Source organism: Lycium barbarum, chromosome 5 (assembly GCF_019175385.1).
Source record: "Lycium barbarum isolate Lr01 chromosome 5, ASM1917538v2, whole genome shotgun sequence".
NCBI lineage: Eukaryota > Viridiplantae > Streptophyta > Magnoliopsida > Solanales > Solanaceae > Lycium > Lycium barbarum.
In genome coordinates this window covers 108,685,209-108,712,763 of record NC_083341.1, presented here as the reverse complement: position 1 = coordinate 108,712,763, position 27,555 = coordinate 108,685,209, and the positions used below count along the sequence as shown (strand labels likewise).

Below are 27,555 nucleotides of genomic sequence, written 5' to 3'. Positions count from 1 at the left end.
ATGTCGTAGTTAATGATGAAATCCCCCATGCCTCCAATCTGGGGTTTGACTTGGATTCTCCCAAATTGTCTCAAGACCCTGGCAAGTGCATAAGGGCGAATCCCTCGTATTTCCATAAGTGGCAAGAAAGGACACTTTCTTTCTTTAACCATAACTTCAGTGGACACGAAGTTATGGAATATCCATTGAACGCTTTCTTCCTTCACTCTGGAGAAAGTGAATGTCCAACTTTCTCTGTTCTGTTCTCCGAAATTTGGGCAAAAATCTCGAAGGCTGTCCTTTTCAGCCGGCTTACTTAAGTGTTGTTCACCCCTAACCTTGACCATATGCTTGAGGATCCATCATTGTAGGAGTAAGTTACAGCCTTGAAAGTATTTGTAGTGATTCCGGCAGAGGCTCAGGGCTCGATACAAATTAGCTAATATGATTGGGGTTATGTCAAAATATTTGGTTTCTTCTTTTTGGGTTATGCCGTAAAAGATGGCATGGGTGACTGAAATGACCCGGGTATCTATCGCTAAGGACCAACTCTTGGGAAAACCATGCTTCCCAAAAAGCAAATGCCGAAAGCTAAAGGTTTAGTGGCCGTCCATTCGGCATAAGTCTTGAATTCCCCAGGATGCTCCACAAATCCATCCGGGCTTCCAAACATTCTGTACAATTCTCTGAAGGGTATGGTGGGGCCATGGGCCACATTGGCATAATTTAAAGAAAGCATTCTACAAATTTGGGAGTAAGTGAGTTTTTTCGAGATCAAAGCATTTTGGTCGGATTTCTTTCTTCTTTTCAGCCCCGAGCCTACACTAGTCAATACATCCCTAAACTCCTCCAGAGTTGGTGTCATTTCGATGTCATCCCCAAATCCGAAAATCATCCTATCTCTATCCCAGAATTCGGTAATTACTTCTATCAGTTCCTTGAAACTGGTCATAGTCATGATGGATGTTAAATTCCCTAAATGGCATGAGATTCCCCTAATCTCCTCCGGGGACATTTGGCCCCACTAGATCCGCAACAACTCAGGTGTAGTAAGGACCATATCGAAATTTAAATTGATTGACATCTACAAAATAGAAACCAAAGTAAATTTCCCCCTCCCTTAGGAAATGGTTTCATTCATAGGCACATTTAAACGTTTCCAAATAGCACATAATATGATATGCGGTGTTTTCGGGTCATGGACCGTACTTGATACGGGATAGTCTCCCTATCGGGTTTGGATACGTCTAAAATATTCAAACCACCCAGTTTACTTCTCATTTGGATTTGGCTTAGCTCTAACCTAGGCTTATGCAAGAGTGGGTTTTTCGAATTGACCTTGGACCCGAGCGGACTACTCGGGGTGAACCGTTGTCGGCCGTTAGGTGACCGCACACCAACTTAACGTTCAACGTGTTTCGAGTTTTTCTAGTGAAGGCTAGACCGCGATCCCGTGTGTCCCCTTTGAAGCCATGCTTTTAGCCAGAAGTGGCGGAGTTTATGATATGAAATGAATGACAGTTTATAATTGCGGAATTTAAACACATAAACAAACAAGTATAGTTAAAATCACATTATATTGAAACCCTTATGGTTAGAACCTAGGAAATCCCCAGCAGAGTCGCCATCTGTTACGGTTCGCTTTTACACGGGTAAGGTATAAAAGTTACTACAAGGTTGTTGGTACTCTAATTGGATTTTAGTATTTTTTAGAGTCGCCACCTAATTTATTATGGAAACCTAGGAAAATCGGGTTTAAAGATTTTTCCAAAATAAGTAAAAATCTTTTGGATCAAAGTTCGAGGTAAGGGTTCTGGTGATCCCCTAGGGAAGGTTTTACTCACCCTAGTATTAAAGATCCGTAGAATACAGTTGACCTACGAGCTTCAGTGTGTGATTAATGTACCTATTTGCTTACAAATGTTTAGTTTTCCGCAAAAGGTGTCATTTTTATATCATATCATAATTTCAAGGAAAATTTTGGCGTAAAAGTCCCCTTATAAAAAGGGGTTTTGTTTTTTAAAATCCGCATAAGTGTTCAACTCACTTTGTTGCCGGACTAGGATACACTCAGGATTTCTCCCGAGTAGAGTCACTACTATTCTAGTCCTAATAAAATGGGTTTAGTACCTACGGGTTTTTATATGTATATATGAAAATATGGAGTATATCTCCGTTTTATACTTATAATTATACATATCTATATATGAAAAATAAGTTTATTATGAAAAATCACTTCTATTTGTATTGTTGAAGCCAATAGGTCAATAATATTCTACGTCCAAAATCCATCTTTATCCTTATACTTGGTCCAAAATATATTTCAGCCCAACAAAGTTTTAGCCCAACAGTCAAAAAATGTTTGAGTTCAAAATAGCCCATTTCCACCGATTTTACCAAGCCTCAAATTTCTAGTTTTTAGTCTCTAAACCAATTCTAGAATTTTGCTCAAATATAAAAATGCCTCAAGCCCGATTGCCATCAAAATAAACCACATTTCCCATTTTTCAACCAAATTCGTTCCTTAGCTCACCCTCAAACTTACAAATAATCAAAGCTAATGGGCTGAAGGCCCAAAAATCATTTTTACCCTTAGAGCGAATTGTCTCCAGATTTTTGTTGCCAAAGGCCCAAAAGTTTGCCACTTAGTTATTTAAGAAAAATCCTATTTGCCTCTTCCTAAAAAAAATTGAGTTAAATTTCCTTTTTAAAACTTTTAACAAAATCAGATTGAGTACCAATTTTAATCGGTCAAAACTACAAGTAATCCAGTTTGAAAGCATTTTGAGTGACTTCCTAAAATACTAAACGTTGGTTTCCTAAGTTCTACACATGCATAGGGGTTTCATTATATATATATATATATATATATATATATATATATATATATATATATATATACATGTCAAGTAAAAATAGGGAGGAGAAAGAAAGTGAACTTTAAAACTGATGGGCCTACCCAAGCCCATTAGTGTCATTTTCACCCATTGGTTGGGCCTTCCAACACAGATATTTGCTTCCCTTTCCAATTCTTCAGCGAACTCGATCAAAAGAAGGAGGTTGGGCCTTAGGCCCAACAAGTATTGATGCAAGAGACGGCCAGAAAGGCCCAAGATTGGTTCCCATGAAACATACAAGAAGACTAGGATTAGTACTTGTCCAAGTAGAATACTAGATCACAAAACAACTACATTCAAGCCAAATCAGTGCATAAACTAAACAAGTAGGTCATATAATGGCAATATAATATTTGGCAGAAACAGTGTAAGCCCCATAATGTTAAAGAAAATCCCAAAACCCACATGGACTACTTACTCAGAAAAAGGAAAACAAAACATTCAAACCAAATGTAGAATTTGTTTAAAATACTAGAAGAGGCCCAAACATTAATTTAAACAGTTGGCCCAAGAGGCTAAACTGACACAAACATGGGCTCATATTCACAAGTGGCATGAGTGATATACCTTAAATATACTGAATATATCCACTCCTATATACCTATGAGGGTATATAGTGAATATACTCTATATACTTGGTATATCACCTAGTATACATGGAAGAAAACTAATGTATTGAGAGGAGATGAGGATAAATAAACTATTCTAGATTCCTTTTAACGTATATAAGCCAATAGTAACAGATTCAAAGCCCAGAAATAAAGGGTAAATACAACAGACACATAAGGCTACTTCCCTAAGAAAACCAATGAATAATACTATACACCACCACCAGCCAACATACCATGGGTTACACACCCATGGAGAGATCTTAGAACATCCCAAAAGGGAAAGCTTTTACCCTCTTGTTCCTGATGCCACAGAAAATCCAAGGGATTTCCAAGAACACCAGGCATGGTAGACACCACAGAAGGTTTGAGCTTCATCCCCAAGTGTTGTTTTGCCTCTCCACTCATGTGTTAGGCTCACAATATTATGGGAGATAAAGTGTACATGAATGGTGTCAACAAACAGCCTTCTACTCAATATGTCTAGGTGTGCATTTTAACACACTTGGTTATCTTATCAGACATTAATATCCTATTAAGTTCAAGCAGGATTGATGAAAGGCTTAAGCACTTCTATCTCGCAGTCATGACAAAAGAAAGAGATAAGCCATAGTTACAGAACCAGTATATCTAATAGCATCAACACTTAACCAATTCAAGGAGATATTCTCTAATCAAGTAACACTAGATATGAACTTAAGTAATGAGTGACTAGCCTCCAAAGATAAACAATTAACAGCCATTAGGTGTCACACACAAGTCATCAAGTAAGTAGCAGTTCCCAGAACTAGTTCATCTCCCAAAGAAACCAAATTTTAAATCAACTATCACCTGTCAACATGAGAAAGTAATAGGGTTTCTATACTCACTTAACAGACTTTAATATACTCAAGCGAACTGCCTAGAATTCTACTTTAGTTATCTTTTGTAGTGAACTAGCAAAACACAGCTTAAAACCAGTATTTCCTGAAGGACAATTACTTGTTCTTCACCTTAGTGAATAGGTGAAACCATTTAATCCAAAACAAAGTGACTAAACAAGCCAAAACAAAATGACTAAACAGGCCACCTATCAAGTTATCAACTACTTAAGTCAGACTATTTTAAAATCAACACATCAGATAAATTTTGCCAAAAAAGAGGTTTGACAATTCTCCAATAACTCAAAATGTTCCAGTTTTAAAGCCTCAAAGACCCATTACAAATTGAGCATTTTCTGCCAAAACAAAGATCCCTAACACAAGAGAACCACTAGGAATCCCAAAGCAAATTCAAGATCCAAACAAATCATCCTTTCAGCCAAAAAGTGTTTAACTCTTTTAACAAGAAAAATGCAACCAGGCTCAAGATCCAAACAAAGAAAATTGACCAAGTAGGTTAAAGATTAAGTGCAGTGTCCCAAACAAAAGAAAGAGTAAAATGGACTTAGCTTTGAGCATGGCTATCTTTGAAAACCTTTTTGAAAACATAATTCAACCATAAAAAGGCAGGAAGGATTGCATATTCATTTAGCTTCAAATTTTTGAGTGGATCATGTAAAAGCACAAAACTTGACTCAAACAGGGAAAATAGTGGCTATTCATGAGCCAAGTTGAATCAAACATCAAACAAAACTGGTTTTAAAGCATGATAAAAGACTCCAAAACATTAACTGAGGCTCATTTTAGAAGAAAATAAAAAACAAAACCAAGTAAGGATGATGAACTTTACAAGCATGTTGTGACCAAACATTTTTAAAACTATCAGATGTTTAAACTTACCTATTGCCTTTTCCTAATCACTTAGTTAAGTACAAAACTTTATTCTCATTTAAATATTATGTGACAGTATTAAACTCCTTCTTTTAAATGAGTGATTTGTAATCAAATACACCCCAGAGTCACAAAACTTCCATCATGCCACTCAATCACAAAAGGAAACAATATTTCTAGACTGAAAGGGACTAATGATTAGATCTTCTTAGATTCAAATTAGCATGCCTTTTTCTGGTTCCTAAGTTAATAAATGACAGGGTCCAACATTACCAAAAACATTCTCAAACAACTCAGCAGTCATATTAAAACAAATAGGACTCACAGATCAAGATACTAATAAACTAATCATGTCACACTACTTTATCCAAAATGTGGATGACTTAAACTTAGTCAAATACCCCAGATATCATAAATGATTCACACCTAGAGCAGACCTATTCCCACAAAATAGACAAGAAAGCTATAAACCAAGTCATTACCTTTTGAACATAGAGGCATACTAATTAGTTAGCATGTTCATTATCCAAACACTTATATCTAATGAACTTATAACAATGTATGGACAGAAACAAGGTAAATGCAAACACGATCAAATAAACCCCAAGCTTTATCACATATGACTGATCAAGGTTAAACTAATATAACTAAACTTAAGAGTTTCCATATTAGAAGGACTCATAACTAATTAATCCTTGAATACATGGGCCAGACATCAAGCTATCATAACCAGAAAAGCATAGCTCAACAAGAAAACTCAAGACACTGATCATGAAGAATAAAACACATATTCACATGACTAACAGGTTATTTATCTAAAACTAATTCATAACTTAATCAAAGGATATACAAATGAATTCTTAAAATCTACATAACTAATCTTCCAAGTGCACATAAGGCTAAACAACTACATAACTAAGTAAAACAAGATTAAGCTAAAACCAAACTAGCATTTATAAGACTAAAGACATCACAAATAACCCAAACATCAAGCCATACAACATTAGAACATATAATGACTGAAAATAAACTAAAAATAACCAAGGGAAAAGAAAGGCCATCTCTTTGATGCGCAGCCTAGCCAAGAATAAACTTGAAGACAATTTTCTTCCACCCTCAGCCACACAGCAAGCACAACTATTTAAAAAAATTTAACTAAATCGAAAAGATCAAGGTTTCCAAGCAAACTTGCCAAAACCCTAGCTATTTCGATTTTTATATGCAAGATGATATAATTTTTCAAATTGCCTCTCAAAGTCTCTGCTCAATAATGTGAAATAAAGTGTCTTATCTAGAACCCCAGTTCTAGAAAAAAAAAACCAACCTCAAATCGATGTGGGACTTTGCAAATCTTCAAAGAATTGCCTTCTCAACCACAATCAAAGGTCGAGATTCAAGAATGTAGACGCATGGAGGGTCAGATTTGACCCAGAACGGGTCCATCTCCTTAGTTCCTCATGAGCCAATAGAAATCCCTAAATTCAAATCACAAACAAACAAAACCAATTAAATCCTTTCAGTTTTATACGTTGAAAAGTGCAGAAAAGGGAAGAAAAAGGAAGCATTATACCTTTCTGAAGTCGGGTTTGGTGAATCTGGAGACGGAGTATTAAATGCTTGCTCGATCCGGCCACGCAAGGCCTGAAAAAAGTGTTGTACACCTGCTACTTTTCCAAATATATCGAGGATGACGTAGGAGAGAGAAGGAACACGGTGACGGTGCTAGGGTTTCATCCGAAACCCTTGAAGAAAAACAAGTGACCTTTTAAGGGGTCTGTTTGGATGAGGACATGCCCATAAATACTTGGGCATCATGGGCCGAGTCTGGCCCTTCGTTGGACTAGGCTCGGCCAAATTTAAGATAAAAATAAAAGGCCCACCTACTTATGTATATATCATGTATATATGGGCGGGTGAGTATGATAGATTTAACAAATAGCCGAATTTTAAAAAGATGTCCAATAAAAAAAAAGATGTCCATTAATTGAATATTTAAAAAAAATCCCATTTAAATCTAATTGGTAAGATTTTAAAGAGATAATAATAATAATAATAATAATAATAATAATAATAATAATAATAATAATAATAATAATAATAATAATAAAAAGTAACTAAATTTTTTATCTAAAGACCTTAATTAAATTTGGCTAGTTTCCATAATTGGCTAATAACTAATTGTTTTAATTACAGCCACTTAATGGTAATTTTCAAAAATCAATCACAACCACAACTTAATTAATTATGATAAAAAAGCCAAATTTGATTAAAGAAGAAATTTGGGGTAAAATGGTCAATTTACTTAATTAATCAATTTTCCTTGAATTAAACAGAGTAAAATACTTTGCAAATTGCTTATTTTAACAATTTATACAATTAAGTGAATAATCATGGAAAATTATCATTCTCTTCTTGGTTAACTTAACAAAAGTATATTAATTGTGAAAAATATTTAAATTAATTTATAATATTGTAGATATTATCTTATCAGACAAAATAGGCAAAATATAGCCTCAATAGATTTTTTAGAAAATTATTTTGACTTTCTAAAATATATTTCCCTCTGTTTTAATATTTTAAGGACTCTGGATAATTAAAGCAAATTATGGGAGGTAAAAAATTAGGTGTCAACAGCGGGAACCAAACCAATGACTTCACTAAGTCATAAATCATACTAACGGGACTCGGGGAAGGGTTAACAAGGGTAAATGGATCAAAAACACTATAACGACCAAACCGGTCGTTACAGCTAATCTCTCAAACCATTACCTTGAGGGGTGGACTAAAAAGTAGTGAAAGAGGGAGGTTTGAGAAACAAAGGGTTTTGAGAAAAGAAGGTGGAGCTTTTCTTATTATGATTCAGAGAAAAAGAGCTAAACGAAAAAAAAAAGTGCGGGAAAAGTTGGGCGCAATTTTTTTTCCAAATGGTGGAGGTTCCAAACTGCCGCTATTTTCTTTTATTTGTGTCGGTCATGTAAACCCCCGCTATTTGATGAAATTTGTGGGGATTGTAGCCGACCCCCACTATTAAACCTTTTAAAAAAAACAACTAGCACCAGGCATAGTTGTAAGTTTTATAAATCAAAGGTTCTGTACAAAAATAGTAAAGAAAGCAAAAAAAAAAAAAAAAAGCAACAAGCAAGAAAGATTACAAGGCCACAAGTGCCTAAAAAATCAAGTGTAAAACAACTTAAGTAGCTATATCTAGCCTAATGTATGCATCAACATTCCAAGTCTTGGCTTGATTCCATTTCAGTCACTTCAAGCTCTCACCAGGTGCTATGTAATCAAATGTCAAAAGAAGTATCCTTCCAACTTGCAACTGTGCAAAATCAGACCTTTTATGCTAGCCAAATCTGTATACTGAGTCTCCTGAGCTTTAATATGAAATACTTGAATGGGATAGTTTATCTGTACTTGTCCTCTATCACTAAGGAGATTCTTCCAACAGGCTGAACATGAAGTTAATACCACATATTGGATAGAATTTGCCTAGCAATAGACTCAAGAGCAGATAAACTCAATCTTGAACTACCTCCCCCTTGATATTCCTGTCAACAATGATCTGCAGCCTTCAGTGATGCTGCATCTGAGCTTATGAATTGCTTGCTTTAATCTGGTTCCCTAGGAATTATTGTTTTAAATCTGAAGCTTGGCAAATGCATTTTATCAATGTTTACAAGTCTCCTAGATGCAGTTGGTAGTTTAGTAAATAGATCAAAGTTAAGAGTACCTGCAAAATCAAAAACATAGTTAGTTAAAAAAATCAGCAAGCTAGTTGCCCTCTCTCAGCATATGTCTAACTTGTATCAGTCCCTTCTTCCTCCATTCTCTGATCTTCTACACCTCCATACTAATGCTCCATGGAACTTTCCAGTCCCTTCTACTATCTTCATTAAACCAAGTGAATCAGTCTCCAATATCAGTGGTACATACTGCTGTATTACACAATAAATGATGCCATCATGCATTGCTTTTGCCTCTGCACACAGAAAAGTTGTATCTGCAATCCTTCCAATAGTACAATGAATGAACTCTCCTTCATGATTTCTCACACAAAATGCAGATGCACTGGGACCAGGATTTCCCCTGCAGGCACCATCACTATTACATTTGAACCATCCTGCAAGAGGACTAATCCATTGAACCAGTGTGTATTGTATCTGAGGCCTATATTGTTCCAATGTTGTACCAGCTGAGGCCAAGAGTTTGGCAAATTTTTCATCCATGGATATCTAGTTTTGGCCAGTTGAATGAGATTAAGATTAATCTCATATATGACCCTATGCCTAGATATGTTACCACCATGCAAAATTGTGTTTCTTCTTTTCCAAAGTTGCCAAAGTATGATTGCAGGAGCTGCTTGATATAATGGTTTCAGCTTTGAAGAGCACTTTGTATCCCAACATTTCTTGATAGCTTGATTAACTTGAATAAAAAGGCCTTGCACACCTGCTGTTGCTAAAAACATCTTCCAAATATCTATAGCATATTGACCTGTCACAAACATATGGCTCATTGTTTCTTGTTGGGGCTGAGCACAACACCTACATATTGACACAATAGATATCTCTATTTTTGCAAGTACATCATCAACAGGTAACTTTTGCTTCCACACTCTCCACAAGAAGAAAGCAATCTTGAAAGGAAAACCTTTTGTCTAGAATTGCTTATAACACCAGTTTAAAGCACTTCTTTGTATTACTACTTCCCATGCACTACTAATAGTGTATTTACTACTACTAGTGAGCATCCACCAGACCTTATCCATATTTTCTGAGGGAATATCAATGTGCATCTCTTTTCTTATATGATCAACAATATTTTCCGACACAATTTGTTGCAATGTCTGATAACTCCAAATCCCATTCTCCATAACATCTGCAACCTCCTAAATACTATCATCCATAGGGAAATTAGCTGGCATAAGCTAAGCAAGAGGACTAAGTTTAGTCCAGTTGTCAAACCAAAAGTTAGCAGAAGCATTTCTTGGTTCCCACCAAATCTACCCTTCTATAGCATCTCTTTCTTCTAGCATCTTCTTTCACAATTGTGAGCCTCCTTTCCATTGAACCCTGGTTGGAATATGTTTCTTATAGTACTTATTCTGCATGAATGTTGACCATAGAGTACCAGAAGTTTTGAATCTCTACCATAGCTTAGTGAATAAAGCTTTTGATACATCAAAAAGAGACCTAAATCCCAATCCTCCCTCCTGTTTAGGAACACACACTTTCAGCCAAGCCGACCAGTGTCTACTCTTACCTTCTTCCTTGTTACTCCAATAGAATCTTGCAAAGATTTTATGCAGTTCATTTAGTGTGTTCTTAGTAGGTGCCATTGCAGATAAAAAATACATTGGCATACTTTGTAAAACACTGTTGATAAGAACTGTCTTCCCTCCAAATGATAACAACCTTCCTTTCCAGTTCTGCAGCCTATCTTTCACCCTCTTGGTCAGATCATTATAATAAACTTTCCCTTTTCTAGAATGGAAGATAGGACAACCAAGATATTTGAAGGGAAACTTGCCTCTTGTGAAACCAGTTATCTGCTCAACTTCTTGACATAACTGCACTGCTGATTTCTGATGCATGTAAAAGAAACTTTTCTCTCTATTTATCAATTGACCTGACATCTTTTCATAATCTCTCAAAACATTCATAGTCAGTTCGAATGATAGTTTATCAGCTGATGCAAAGATGATGGTATCATCTGCATAAGCAAGATGATTAAAATTTGCACTCTATTTAGGCATACCAAAGCACCTATACTGATCATGCTCAAATAAAGAATTAAGTGATCTGGATAACACTTCTGCTTATAGTATGAATAGAGCAGGTGATAGTGGATCACCTTGCTTCACACCCCTTGTAGAGTGGAAAAAACCATAAGATTGCCCATTTAATAAAACTGAATACCAGTTATTTGCCAACAGACTCCATATCTGATCCACAAATATTTCTGCAAATCCCATTCTTCTCAGGACCTTTGTTAAATATAGCCGGGACACTCTATCATATGCCTTAGCCATATCTAACTTAATCACCACAATTGCAGGTTTACCTCTCTTCCTAATATCTGTGATAATTTCTTGAGTGACCAACACATTCTCAATAATGCTTTTTCCCTTCACAAAACCAGACTGGTTACTAAAGATCAATACCAAATTAGTATGAGTTACTGATTTTAGGAGAGTATGACCTTCATAGAAAGCTAGAACCATTCTGAATAAATCCATTCCTACAATGTCCTAACATGAATGAAAGAAAGTTCCTGATAATCCATCAAGACCACAAGCACTCTCTCCTTTAAGTTCAAAGACAACATTCTTTACTTCTTCTAAGGTGGAAGTGCACAAAGAAAATCATTGCTTTCAGAGGAGACCATCTCTGAAATATGCTTCAACATGCCAAAATCTAAAGCCTCCTCCTCTTGAGTAAATTGTTTTTGGAAGAAGTTAACTGCTTCTGCTGCAAGCTGCTCCTTATCTTCTATCCAATCACCATCAAATGCCCACTATTAAACCGCCGCAATTTAAGCGTTTTTCTTGTAGTGAGTAGGTTGTAAGCTTGAGAGAGTTCAAATTTGAGAAAGTAAAAGGAACTGAAGAGAGAGAGAGGAGCTTTGTATATTTTAATACAAGTCAAAGGGACTAAAATGTATAAGTTAAAAACTTTAAACTTTTTAAAATTATAAAATATACCCCAACCCCTTTTCTAAACCTAATCTCAAAAAATAAATGAAAAAGAAATTAAGTGGCCTTCCACTAAATTCAAGACCTGAAGTGGCCCTCTTGTCAAATCTTCTCGAGTACCTTTTGTGTAATTTTCCTATTTGTAAGTGGTTGGAAGGAGATCGGAATATGAAAAAGGGTGAAAACAATTTTGAAGGGAAAATGGTAGAAGTTGTAGTGGCTGCTAAATGTTGTAGAAAAATGTGAAGAGAGGAAATGGGTACTAGGACGTAGTAGGAAGAAGTGCTATAGTATAATAAAAGCATATATGGCGCCTTTTCCCTTATTAGCATATTTTTATAATCATAAACCAATATTGTACTAGCTAATAATTTCGAAGCCAATCAATCACTCGTACGCGTGCGGTCGTTTTGCATCATTGTTTGTCTTTGGACGGTGTTTAATCACTTTATTTTCCACGACCGCCAAACGCCAACAATCAATCATCTTATAGTAATTGCTTTTGTAATTGCTAAGCACGAGGGATGAGTAATAGGGTCAGGATAGTAATTTAAGAAATTTATTTACAACCATCCCAAGAAGAGAATAACACAAAACTCATGTGAACCTATTTTCTTATTAATTCGTGCTAAAAAGAATAATTTCTTTCTATATTTGAAAACACTTTACCTTTATGCAATAATTTATAACCACACAAAATATATGACTCATTTAGGATCACAAGTTTAAAAGTCTCTTCTTCTTTCTTAAACTCCGTGTCCAGTCAAATGAGTTCACATAAATTGAAACGGAGGGAGTAGTACATAGTTGAGTTAAGAGTTAAAAAACACCATTTAACCTCATAATTAGCGATCAACTTCTTTGACTGCTAGGTCAATAATACCTTCAAATCCATTATATAATTTTCATACTAACCAATTTACATAAGTCTAAATGGGTTCTTCACTTCAGTTATTTATTTTTTCAAACTGTTTTCATTTTTTTTCTTGAGCCGAGAGTCTATCGTAAACAACCTCTATACCATTACCAAGGTAGGAGTAACATCTGTGTGCACCCTACTTTTCTCAGACCCCACTTATGGGATTACATTGTTGTTGCTGCTCTGCTATAAACCAATTATCATAAGTCCAAATCCTAGCAAATATATAATACCTACAGACTGAAAATTTTGCGTCTTTGATACATATAGATCTTCAATATCTTATGATGAAAAGCTTATCGGTATAGTAGTATAGTTTGGAACAGATACTCTTGTTTCTAGGTAGAGTATAAAGCAGTACAATTGCATGCATAGAAAAATCACTCAATTAAATTTCTCTCGCTTTCGCACGTACGTTACGACTTAGAAATGATAGTCTCGTAAGGATTTACAAGTGCTTGCACTATTTCTTATTTATCTAATAGAACCAAATCACATATAATAAATAGGAGTACATATCAAGTGGATTGCTGATATGGTAAACTGCTGCTACCTTTATTTTTCAACCACAAAAATGAGCTATGCGCTCTACAAAGTAATGATCTCTGCGAAATACTAAGAAAGTAATCAAGAAACTAACAATGAGTGGTTCCTTCTAAGTCGCTGGAAAAGTTCGTATCCACAGACCAAAGTTAGCTATAGTACATTCTTATCATCTTCACTATAAAATATATATATATAAAAAATATAAAAACTGAAATTAGTTATAAACTTCGTTGCTAATTCATCATTAGATTTTCATAGCTAACATAATTTTTTGATATCGCCGTAATCCGTCACTAAATAGAATTAGCCACGAATTATTTTTTGTATTTAGCTACTAAATTTGTCCGTAGCTAATTCCTATATTTAGTATTGTTTACCCCTCTTTTGCAAAACTTGGTCACTATTCAATCCAAAATACTAGCTTGTTTTTGCAAACCCCCCCCCCCCCCCCCCCCCAAACTATATACTATCACGTTGGAATTTTTTTATTGAATATTACTCCCTTCGATAACTTTAAATTTACAGGACATAGTTTAATTTGGTACGAAATTGAAAAAAGAGAAGAACACTTTTAAGATTTGTAATTTAAACAATTTCATAATATGTTTATGGCTATAAAAACGCTTTTTATAATTAAGAATAAAATGAGAAGTTTAAAGTAAAATTATTTCAAAATATAAAAATATTAGATTCTTATCCTTTTTACTTTAAACCGTTGTTGATTTGAAGTCATTACCCATTAAATGGAGCAACTTTTTTCTAATCAGATGTCATGGTAACTTGTTAGGTGAAAGAGAAAGAGATTGTAATGGAATAAAACAAGGTATAAAGCCGGATAATTTTAAACGGAAAGAAAAAAAATCAATGAGAGCAAAAACCAAGGAGAATGCTGAATATTTGAAAATCCAAACTTCATATATCTGGCAAAGAAAAACTGCATATTTATTCTAGACTAGCTAGAACTTTTGCCCTCCAACCGTTAAAAAACATAGGGGAAGGACAACGCAACCATAGGAAATTTAAAACACACATATTAAATAATTACACTAACACCTAAAACTGTGGGGCGGGGGGGGGGGGGGGGGGGGAGGGGGGAGGGGGAGGGCAAGAAAGTAAATGACATAAATTTCACGAGCAAACATGTTCATGAGATCTTGAAATTCCTCTAACAAAGCCACTTCCCCTTCTTACACAATAATCCATACTTGAGGGAAGAAGTGGTGCTTGTGATTTTCCATAAGAATTCCAGCACAATCCCATCTGATTAATTCCCCGATAATTCGTCGATGGTTTTAATTGAATATCAATTAGATCAACGTCTGTGCATGGAATTGAATTACTGCAAGCTAGATGAATTGGGTTGGCTGAATAAGTTCCTATTATTTGATTGAACTTAACGTTGGATATTGCAACTGCTCCTGTTTGATTCTTGCACACATGTTTGTCGCAGTAATATTGATCTATCATTATTGGAACCTTAACATCTGAGACTTGAATGCTTGAAAATGATATATTCTTGACTGATCCAAGACCACCCTACAAAACCAATATGGAAAATAACGAATTAACTAACGAGTTTAACTTTTATACATGGTCAGCATAAAAGTAGTGAAAAAATTTTACACTAGCAAGGTACAACAATAAGTCTCTGTGTATCAAGGTTGATATCATTACCTAGATAACATAAAAAATCACATTCTATAACCAGATAATAGAGTAATAACATGCTATAATAAATCTTAAAAACATAATTACAGGTAACTGTCTATAATACAAGTGGAATTGCAACCTAAAAATGACAGATTACCTGCTACAATATAGAAAATCACATTCTATAACCAGATAATAGAGTAATAACATGCTATAATAAATCTTAAAAACATAATTACAGGTAACTGTCTATAATAAAAGTGGAATTGCAACCTAAAAAATGACAGATTACCTGCTACAATAGATTAAAATATACTGATAGTGTATTGGAAAAGTTGACTCAATTAGTGCATATAAGTTAAATCTTTAACTAAACTAGGAGTGTTAGAAGAATTTAGGTTACACACCCCAAATTTTCTAAATAGTTATGTATTTTACAAGTTTTTGACACCCACCTGCCATGTCTTAATCCTTACACCATACATAGTGCTTTCCAAGTTCACGTTATCAACAACGATGTCTGAAACGCATGCAACACTTCTATCTTTTCCTAATCCTCCGAGGCTGGGGGTTATCAAAATATGAAAATAAATTAGGAACTAAATATAAGCAGATCAAATTATAAATCCGTATAAGTTTTTGTTGCGCTGTAATATATATGCAAGAATCACTTTCTTTAAAAGATTAATAAGCTAATAAATGAGTACTGATTAATTACCTTATGCCATGTCCAGGACCACAATTCATGTGATGGACATGAATATTGGAGCAACCAGTTTGAATTGATACGCAATCATCTCCTGGTAATTAATTAAAAGATCAACGAGATTAGAGAATCATGCAATCTTAGCTCATATTTACTACCATATCTTAATAACTTAAGTGTCCTAATGGACAATAACATTGGATTGAGTAATTTAATCACTTAATAGTACTATAGTGGTGTACCAACCAGTTCAAGGATAAAGTTAGGTGTCAATTTTCCACTGTTGTTATGTAAGCTATGGTAGGTATTCATACATCTCAAATCCCTTGGACTACGAATATATTCTTTAATAAAATATAACATTACATATTTTAATGTTGGGGGCAAGACAAAAACTTAGTTTAGTGACCGTTTATCGGTTGAAAGCGGAGGATGACATGGGACCATTAGAAACTATTCTTGACATGGAAAGTGCACGTGGTATCAACTATATATGGTCTACTCTACTTTCTTGGCCTTTTTTAGGTTTTTGTTTTTTTAAAAAAATAATATATAAAAGAAAAATTACTTTTGTGTCCCTTTGTTTCAGTTTATAAAACGTATTTTGATTGAGCATAAAGTTTAAGAAATAATTTTAAAAAAAACTTGTGGTCTTAAATATGTTCTAATATTTGCACAATTATAAGAGTCTCTTATTAATGTAAAATGTAACATGCGAAATTTAAGTTAAATTATTTTCAAATCTAACAAGGTACTATCATTCTTTAGTGTCATACAAAACGGAAGGAAGTATTTAATTAAGCCAAAGGAATAGAAAGAAAATTTACCTGTTCCTATATTGGAATGTTGGATCTCAACATCTTGGGTGTTTTGAAGGTGAATACCATCAGTGTTTGGGCTACTATCTGGTGCAGAGATTGTAACACTGTTGATTTTTACTCCTTTAGAGTTGTCAAATTTAAGGTGACATTGAGGACTGTTTATAATTTTGATATCACGCACTGTCACATTATAGCTAGCATAAAATCGTAAAACCTGTCATAAAAAATTTAAATAAGGAAACGAAAAAGTTATTCACTCGTCATATCTACCTGCAATGAACTAATTAATTAAAGATTCTACTAATTAGGTACTAGTCATATTCTACTTACAGTCGGTTTTATATCAGGAATGCTTTTAGATTTCTTCGTCACCTGTAAAACAAATGCGAAATGAAAGAAGAATATGATCATTAACATGTAAAGATGGTTTAATTTAACGATATTATGTTCAAAAAGATTATTATGCCCATTCTTCAGCTTATGTTTAAGGAGGAGGTAAACATGACTCATCTCTCCTTCATGTGTGTAATATTTTAGAGTTTAACTTTTATATATTGACAATACAAATAAATTTTACGCTACAGGCCACCTAAATGATAATTACATGTATTAGGAAACCATCCACATAAAATACTTATGAGTTTAGTAACTTGGAAAATGTGACATATTGTCTACTACAGCATTTTAAAATTTACCGAAAGTTAAAGTAATATTCTTAGTGCTGGAAATGTACAAACCTGGAAATAATCAATTTGAGAAAGTTTCCACCAGTTATAGCCTTGGCCATCAAGTGTGCCAGTACCTTGGATGGTAAAGTTGTGCATCCACTTAAAATTCAACCACTGAAACAAACTGGATTTTGGCCAGGACCCTACTTTTGGAGGAGCCAAAAGAATTCCATCTACCTGTTTACATTCCACTGATCAGAAATGTAACAGAATTCTATCTTTTAAATCATTCTAAAAAGGGAACTTTTAGCAGACAAAGAATATACTTTTTGCCAAGTGACCAGAATCTTTTAGGGCATGGGTATTAATTGGGGACTGTGGAAGAGACAATCAAATAGATAAATAATTATACACCTGAAAAATAAAATTTGGCATGCATGGTCCTTGAAGTGTTATGGGATTGATTAAGAATTGAAATTCAGAAGGTATCTCTAGGGTAGCCCCTTGAACTTTGCAAACTGCTTCCCATGCTGCTTCAAGTGCCTATACATCAATAATGAACATTTACTTCATACTCTGGTCTCTGGACTAGAAACTAGAAAACCATAAAATGGAATTGGCTTATATTTTATATTCTAATGGTATACAAACTTTACACCATTAATGTTGTTTAACCAGTAATAGTACGTCATTTATCATTTTTCTTAAGTTACTAGTCAATGCTCATGACTATTTGGCCAAAAATGAGTATTTCATTATTTGCAAATATTGAGTACTTGCAGAGAAATAGTTTGTCCATCAATATTCACAAATTTCAAAATTTTCAGTATTTCAAATACTGATGAAATAATAACAAACTAGTTTGAGAAAATTTCAAGTGAAATTAATGGGTCACTTATGAAACTTCTAACTTTTATTCCAGGTAAAATTCATGCCTGAGCATTGAATTTCATTCCACTTTCAAATACTCTTTTTGAACAGCGATTTCAATTACTTTTTTTTCAACCTCAAACAAGTATTCCCAACCGCCTAGGTAAGAGTTACTTGTAATTATTTTTTTTAAAACCAGCTGATTGTGTTTTTTTTTAACAAAAAAAAAAAAAACTATACTACTTTCTCCGTCCCAATTTAAGTGTCTTATTTTTCTTTTTGGTCTATCTAAAAAGAGTGTCTCTTTCAATATTTAATAAATTGGCAATTCAAACATCCTACATGGAAAGTTTAAAATCACATGATTTAAAAGAATTTTAGTACATTGCGTACATACATCTTTAATTTAGGACCACAAGATTCAAAAGTCTCTATCTATTCCTTAAATTTTATGCCCAGTCAAACTAAAATAGTTAAATTGGAATGGAGGGTGTATGAGTGTATGAAGCTTAAATTTTGTATAATTAGCTTTTCTTTACCTTGGTATCATCGGAAACTCCATCACCTTTGGCTCCAAAGGACAAGATATCAAAAATGGGAGATTGTGTTGGGTAAAAACCATGAGATGGAGTTGGATAAGGGGAAGGAGAAGGAGAGTTTGAACAATTTGGTGCTTTATTTCCACCTACATTTCTCTGTTGTTTCCTATGGTTGTGGTGTATTTTGCTCTTCTTGGCATGGTGTTTCCTTGCCTCAACTGATATCAAGGACAATGCAGTGGTACAAATAAGTAGAAGAACAAGGAGAAAGATAAGAGAAGAGTGTTTATAATTCTTCTTCATTTGAAATATAACTGTGTTGAAAGAAATGTTTCTAGTTCAGGTGGTACTATGTTGGAATTTGGAATTTGGACTTTGGAAGTAGTGAAAATAGTACTGAAAATGAGGTGGTTATTGACACTATATATAGACAATTCAACCAAATATACCCCTTATCATCCTCTCAAATTGCTGAAGAACCATTCCAAGTAATATGGGTCCCTTACAAATTATAAAATGGATGTCACTATTGTTCAAAGTTTCCGAAAATAAAAGAACAAAGAAAAGATCAAAAAACATAGTTTAAAGGTTCACTTTACTCTCGCTTCTTTTAATTCCCTTCACAACTTTTTGATCTTTCCATTCTTGGAGCTTCTTCATGGGTGTGTGGTACCTAAGTTAATACCTTATACGTTTTGATTTATGCGAACTTATTTGACTGGACATGATATCTGAGAAAAAAAAAGACTTTTGGAACTTCTTATTTTAAACATGTTAAAACATTGTTGTAGCTATATGATTTTTTGATTTTTAAAAACTTGTGGTCTAGATATGTCATAATATTTATCTGGCTATACAAGTTTTCATTAATGGTAAAATAAGAAATATAAATTACATTGTTTCCAAATTTAAAAAGGATTCTTTTTAAACTACTAACTAAGAAGAAATTAAGTTCACATAATTTGAAACTAAAGAAATAGTATGTTTCAGACAAGTCCACAAAACTTTTTTTTTTCTAATTACAATATACAATATACCTATATAAGTATAATATAATATCTTTGATAATAGAAAATGCCATATCTCCTGCCAATGACTACTTGTTTCTCTATAAATATATTTTAGACACTCAGATTTTAGTCATTGCCCATTTTTTAAAACCCAATTTTTTTTTATTTTTTTACAGAGAACCAACCCAAACTAATAACGGGATCAGTATATAAATATAAACCTTCATCATTTTTCCCTTTTTGATATTTCGTTGTATTGGGTCATTTGCACGATTACCTTCAAAGGCACTGGTTTTTTATTTTTGTCCCTCAAATTGCCGGTCTTTAATTTTTATGCTTCACCTAATACCATGTGGTTTAGGGTTCGAATCCCGACTAAGTCAAAAAAAAAAAATACAAGGCAGAGTTTCGTAGCAAAGTTAGGCCTATTCGGGCCAAACTTTACCTCAGGCAGAGTTTCAAACTCTTCCTTAAAGCAGAATTCATGCAAAACTCTTCCTGAGGTAGAGTTCATTCAAAACTCTGCCTGAGGTAGAGTTTTGCATGCAAACTCTGCCTTGCGAATCCAAACCCCTGCCTTGCAAAATTCTTTTTTTTTTTTTTACTGAGCTGAGATTCGAACCCAGAACCTCGGGGTATTAGGCAAAGGACAAAAATTAAAGACCACCAATTTGAGGGGCAAAAATTAAAGACCAGTGCCTTTGATGGGCAATCCGCACAAAAAAATGTATTTCGTTCTCCCAAATTAAGGCCACGCTTCAGCTAAAAGCCTATATATTATTATTAAGGCTATTGATTAAGAAAATGAGAATAAAGTAATATTAATACTTTTTTGGGGCCACAATAATTCATGTTTCTATTGTATACGGTAAAAACCGAGTATGAGTCAAAACTGGTGATATGGGGAACAGAAGGAAGGAGGTCACAAGAACATAGATGAAGATTTTCATTCTGAACCGGAGGAACGGTCGGACCGGAGGATCGCCCGGACTGGAGCCAAGCGCAGGGCCGATTGGTCCGGTTTCTTCATCTTCGGTCGGTCGTGGCCGTTAGTCTGAATATCCGTTGCTATTGGTCCGGTAGAGCCGTTGCGCGTGAGCTACGCGTCGGTAGCGTCCTGTCATGGTCAACCACCAACCATGCGTGTGTCAGACCGTACGGTCAACCTAACCCACTCAGAGCTGTCCTTCCTCTTGTTTTTTAATGATTTGTATTGTATGAGGCCCATAGAGGCAACACTATAAATAGAGCTCATCCCTCTCCTTTGTAGAGGTTGGCTTACACTTGTCAAGCACACTTTGTAATAGCAATATATACACAAGATCTCTCTCAAACACCTGATTTCGGTCACATTTGCTGTGTTATTTCTTGCATTACTTCAATCGAATAACATTCACACATTAGTGAAACACACAAATATATAGCAAACCACCGATTATCATTGCTTTCGTCGCATCATATCTATATTTATACCTTTCTTTTATCAAGTAGATTGAGGCTTAACCACGTATCTTATACCCACTCACAAATTCAATTGATTATCCAAATTCTGGGTAAACAGTTTGGCGCCCACCGTGGGGCTAAGATAATAGTGGCCTTTTGCCTTGATCTCTGCCTTACCCATCTAAATCAAAATCACTTTCTGTTCGTATTTGAAAAAAAAAAACGGACTAAATGGCTGACAGCAGGCAATCCGGTCACGTCAACAACAACGAAATCGTGGCCGAAAATGATAGAAGCGGTCCGCGAGGACCACCGAACCCCATTGACCCTAACCCCATTAATTCGAGGGAGGGCCTCAATCGACAAAACACCGTCGATCAGGAGAATGCCGTCTTGCCGGCCACTGACCCTCTAAATACCCACAATTCTGTCACTTTGTCCCGGGCACAGGACCGAAGAGAACCGAGTGCGCCAAGTGATAATATTGACTTACGTTTGATTTTTGAAATGTTGCAGGAACAAAGAACGGCGATTGCCGAGCAGGGAATCACAATAGCCCGGTTGCAAAACGGGGGGAAAACAGCGACCCAGGAAAAACGAGCGGTGTTGTTGAACCCAGAAGGGAGGAGGCACGCGTTATCGAGAGCAATGGATCCGGAGCTGGATCCTCCACCGAGGTTCTGAAAATGCTCGAAACTTTGGCAAAACGGGTAGACTCGACCGAGAAGAGGGTCGAAACATACAACTCTATGTTGGATCAGATCCCGGGGGCTCCGCCTTTACTGAAGGGACCGGACTCAAAAAGGTACATCCAAAGGCCTTTCCCTCCGAGTGCGGCCTCGAAGCTAATCCCGAAGAGGTTCAAAATGCCGGATATCCAGAAATATGATGGCACAACGGACCCGCACGAGGACGTGACCTCGTACACATGTGCCATAAAGGGTAACGATATGGAGGAGGACGAGATTGAATCGGTATTGTTGAAGAAGTTTGGGGAAACCCTGTCAAAAGGGGCATTGACGTGGTACAACCACCTACCCGAGCATTCGATTACCTCCTTCGAAATGCTCGCCGATGCCTTCATCAAGGTCCACGCCGGTGCCAAAAAAGTACAGGCCCGCAAGGTCGATATCTTCCGAATAACTCAAAGGGACGATGAGTTACTGCGTGAGTTCGTCAGCCGGTTCCAAAGGGAACAGATGGAACTCCCCCCAGTTCCAGAGGAATGGGCCGCGCAAGCTTTCACAAAGGGGCTCAATGTTCTAAGTTCAACAACTTCGTTCAAATTAAAAGAAAGTTTGCTCGAATACGAGGCTGTCACATGGGCCGATGTCCATAATCGGTATGAGTCGAAGATTCGGGTAGAGGATGATCAATTCGAGCTCCCCCCGGGCCCGATAATATGGATAGAAGTTTTGAGAAACCAAGGAAGGGTTACGAAACAAAGGCCGAATCATCGAAGGAAAGGTACCGGCCATACTCCCATTCGAAGAGGCAAAGTTTTAGGTCGGAAAAGTCAAGGGAGAGCCCAAACCGTTTCTCAGGTCGAGGCAGCAAGCGGGGCGAACGCCTGTCAAACAGCCGGGGTCTCTCACTCAGGAGCGACGCCGGAAGTTCTGCCAGAAACAAGGGTTTGCCAAAAATATCGGAGTACAACTTCAATGTTAATACTTCGGGCCTCGTCTCGGACATCGGCCGCGTCCCGGATGTAAGATGGCCGAAACCCCTGAGGTCGGATCCGGGCCAGTGGGACCCGAGCTTGGTGTGAATACCACGGAACCCATGGTCATAGAATCGAGGATTGTCGCCAGTTGAGAGAGGAGGTAGCCCGGTTGCTGAAGAATGGTCATCTCCGAGAGCTGCTGAGTGAACGAGCCAAAAGTCACTACAAGGAAAGGGAGACCCATCGAAGGACCGAGCCAGAGGAACCCCAGCATACGATCAACATGATAGTTGGTGGCACCGATGAACCTCGAGGGCCCGTAATGAAACGGGTCAAGGTCTCTGTAGTTGGGGAGATGCGCAACCGGGATTATGTACCCGAGGGCTCTATCTCTTTTAGCAACGAGGACGCGGGGGGCATCATTCAACCACACAATGATGCATTGGTAATTTCTGTACTTATCTTTAAAACTAAGGTTAAACGTATTTTGATTGACCCAGGTAGCTCGGCTAATATCATCCGGTGGAGAGTGGTCGAACAGCTAGGGCTGCTTAATCAGATCATACTGGTAGCCCGGGTACTCAGCGGGTTCAATATGGCAAGTGAAACCAGAAAGAGGGAGATCTCATTGCTTGTAAACGTCGATGGCACCGTTCAACAAACGGTGTTCTACGTGATCGAAGGGGACATGAAGTATAATGCATTACTGGGCAGGCCCTGGATACATAGTATGAGGGTCGTGCCCTCAACGCTGCATCAGTTGCTGAAATTCCCCACCCCGGAAGGGATAAAAACCATCCGGGGTGAACAGCCCGCTGCAAGGGAAATGTTCGCAGTAGAGGAAGCGGCTGTTATACCCCAAATTAACCGAGTTAAATTAGAGTACAACATATTGGTGATTCTTATTTATTTCATTTTAAGGAGTCGCCACCTAATTAATTTAACGGTGAATTAGGACACCTAATTTATTAACTAAGGTAAAGCTAGCTAAACCTTGTTGATAGTCTGCTTAATCAGTGTGATTCTAGGTAAGGGCTCTATATTATCCTAAAGGGAAGGTGTTAGGCATCCTTTAGAATCCGTTAACTACGGTTATCCGGCCAAACTTAGGTTAATTAATTAATGCTAAATAAGGTGCTTCAAATTTGAAGAAAATGGCTAAGAAATGTTGCTAAGGTTTTTTAAGAGAAATATAAGAATGTTGCTTAAAAATAAGATTTAGCGAAAATATAATAATTTGCATAAAAGAAGATTTTAAATGCCATTTAAAAATAAGATTTATAAACTTTGTTAAGATTTTAAGTAGAAATATAATAGTGCTATTTAAAATAATATTGGTATAATGGTTTGCATAAAGAGGACTTTAAAATGTTATTTAAAATAAAATTTATAAATGTTGCCAAAACCTTAAACAAAAATATAATAATGCGATTAAAAATGAGACTTGCAGAAAATATAATAGTTTGCAGATAAGTAACGTTTTTAGTAAATTTGAACTTTGAAACAAGGTTATGTTATGTGAATATGGCGGTGTAGAAAAATCTAGACTTAAATAAAATGCAAAGGAACTAAGTTTTCTTTCTCTTTATTTAACTATATTTGGTTAAAATATGCATAGTTGGGTGAACCTTGGAAACAATGTTTATAAAAACATACTTATATTGGCATATCAATGACGTTTTGAAATGTATATGATAACAAGAATAAAATATGATTCCCTTTACTTAAAATATTTAGTCATACCATTTAGCAAATCAATTGTTCCAAATACAATAAATATTAGACATTATAAATAGTTTTAATACGGAAAGAAGAAATAAAATTTATGGGGTTAATTGTTAGTCTTCATCAAACTAGCTACCCACTACTAAAACTAAACGTACTAATTCATTAGGATTTATCTAAACTAAGAAAATGAAACACATAAAGAATTAGTTGCACAATATAAATTAAAGGCAAAAATAAATAAATAGAGGAGTAGATAATTTAAATGGGCTCAGCCCATTTTAGATCTGCTACGATCTGTTTGCTGCTGTTGCTATTGGGCTTAGCCTAGAAATTCCTTTTTATTTTGCTGTGGATGGGCTGACATGGGAGAGAGATTGCGCTGGGCTTTTGGGCCCAATACCGAGTGCGGAAAAGGAGAGCGAGTCCCTCGAATTCGTGTACGATGGTCATGCATAAAAAAAAAGGATTAGTATCTAATCAATGAGTAAGGCTAAATATGTAGAATATGAATTCAAAGTAGATCAGTAGATTGTGCATATTCTGTGTATATTTGGGTATATTTCATATATATACGCAATTCAGCCACTACATACTTACAACATAGAAAAACAAGGCAACACTCAAGATTTATATTCCACAACATAGAGAAAACATGTCACATAAAAAGGGAACAACTATTCAATACATCAGTTCTATTACTTTTAATAGGAAAATACACACAAAGAACACATCTTACACCTTAGATCTATTCAGGGTATGAATAAACATGAACATCTTCTCTGAAACCAACACCAGCTCAAAAGGAATTTGACAAGAGAAACAATAGAATAATTTATGACAGGTTAGTGAGCATCTCAGTATTCCAAGGTAAACTAAACAGACCAAAGAAGTAGGGCAGGGGTTGCAACAAATATGATTTGCATTATCTTCCTAAACCATTCATATAGATTCAACCGTAATATACTTATTCAAATATCAAATTATCACTTCAAAACTTCCCTAACCCTCTTTATCAATTTTATCTCTTTTGAATAAGTCGAATCCTAGACAAAGTGCTTAACTTAAGCTAACAATCTAAGGCCTTGAACAAACTACCTTTTAGGGACTGATTTACTACTCAAAAGTACATGTAATATTCCTTCTTAAGAGACAGTGAATCACAGAACCAAGCCAAGTGAAGTGATAGGGCTTAATATTTCATTTTTTCATACCAGGACAGATAAGATGACACATACAAGCTCAGAAATTGCAACTTATCCTCCTGTACAAATTTAAGCATATTACAGGCTTACGAAGTTGAACATAACAAACATTACTAGCAAAGCCTACTGGTGGCTCATGTCATTCATTCTTATTAATATCCCCCATAAGATGACTGAAAGCCACAAACAAAATAAACTTCTTTTCTTTTAGCGAGACAATAACGATTATCAGACAAAGAGATTTCTTTCTCAATTCCTTAATCTCTACATTATTAACCTTATAGCACATACAAGAGATTATATAAGCGATAAACAACTATGCGAACCTCTTAAATAGGTTTTTAACTTAAACATAAGACACAAAGATATCATATCTTGCTGAATCACACTGAGAGGAAAAAGGCATATTCAGAGATCTATAGACCTCTTATTGGGCTAATTCAGATCCTACACATAACAGAGAACCTCATATAAATATTTCTTAACAATCTTATTGCACAATTAAGGCTGAGTTAAATATGTTTGCGATAGGTAAATTCAATAGACTTCAGGTAGGACACAGATTCAGTGTTCAGCAAATTGACAAAAGGGGTAACATCAAAACAAACTAGCACAATAGATATCTGTTGAGATAGCAGAGACACACAAGTTTGATATTCACCATGTAGACATATATAGAGTTCTGTTAGATAGGCAACAAGAAGCCATAACTGAAAACCATTAAGTTCAACAGATCTGTGTCACAACATCACACGGCAACAAAGGTAGGCATGGATCAGTTGTCAAAGGAATAATAAGGTCAAACCAATAAGGATGCATACAAGACGAGACAAAGCAAGACGATACGAGTTGAGCAATACTAATTTGTTAAGCCAAGCATAACCATTAAACACCTAACTGGACTAATCTAACAGCAGCAAACAAGCACATCAAGCTAAATTAAGCACATTAAACATGAGAACACACATGAATAAATACAAAAAAAAAGATAAAATGGATAGAATATTACTAACAGCTAGCCTTTCTATCAAGTAGTCACACTATTTTTTTTTTATAGGAGTACACGAATAAGCTGGATAAAATACATTTTTTGCCCAGAGGGGAGATTGGACTGAACAGGGAGCACTGGAGGAAATAAATTGGGCAAATAATGACCTACTCAACTTACTAAAACAAAAACTAACACCATACTTAATCCAATAAACTTTACTAAATGCAATCCATGTCTAGATGAGTTCAAGCAAACACAGGTGCAAATGAACACCATGTTCTAGCAGTATGGCACATAGCCAGATGGATATGCACGCTAGATAGCTTGTTCCTTATTTGCAGTCTCATCATGACCATAGGAAACCAAAATAAGCATGAGTTTCCACATAAAGGACTAACAGGCAAATAGGACACTGAAACTTCAAAAGGGAAACAATGCATTCCCAATTCATATGGGACAATTAAGACAAAATACTAATATTCAAAGAAAAGGAAAAGACCTGCTCAGACATGAAGAATATCACATAAACAGATATTTGGTCTTAGGCAAACAAACAAAGCTTATTTAGAGTTAACATGGATTAAATAATCACAACCAAACACACTTATACACATTTGACCATGCTTAAGCAACTATCAATCAGGAAATTAACCAATAAGGCAACTAAATGTTTGTCTACCATATTTAAGTCACTACCCATAAACAAGCTTATCTGGATAGACATTCCCCAATAGCTTTGACTAAACAGTACAAGTTAAGCATACTAACTTAATTTAACCACCAAACAATACCTAAAGGCAACCCTAGTCATGCTTGCACTACTCATATTAACTAACAAACTAACCCATAGCATGACAACAAGCAGAA

At 35.6% G+C, this 27,555-nt stretch overlaps 1 protein-coding gene across 1 annotated transcript; it reads right to left on the bottom strand.

Moving 5' to 3' along the window:
* Positions 1-14,302: 14,302 nt before the first annotated feature.
* On the bottom strand, positions 14,303-19,030 carry LOC132642596 (polygalacturonase At1g48100). The gene is made up of 8 exons (XM_060359700.1): positions 18,652-19,030; positions 17,657-17,785; positions 17,312-17,479; positions 16,905-16,946; positions 16,581-16,788; positions 15,766-15,847; positions 15,503-15,611; positions 14,303-14,933 (listed from the first exon to the last, which is right to left on the bottom strand). Exons 1-8 carry the CDS (start codon positions 18,952-18,954, stop codon positions 14,526-14,528), a joined length of 1,449 nt encoding a protein of 482 aa, XP_060215683.1. The 5' UTR covers positions 18,955-19,030; the 3' UTR covers positions 14,303-14,525.
* Between the last annotated feature and the right edge of the window lie 8,525 nt (positions 19,031-27,555).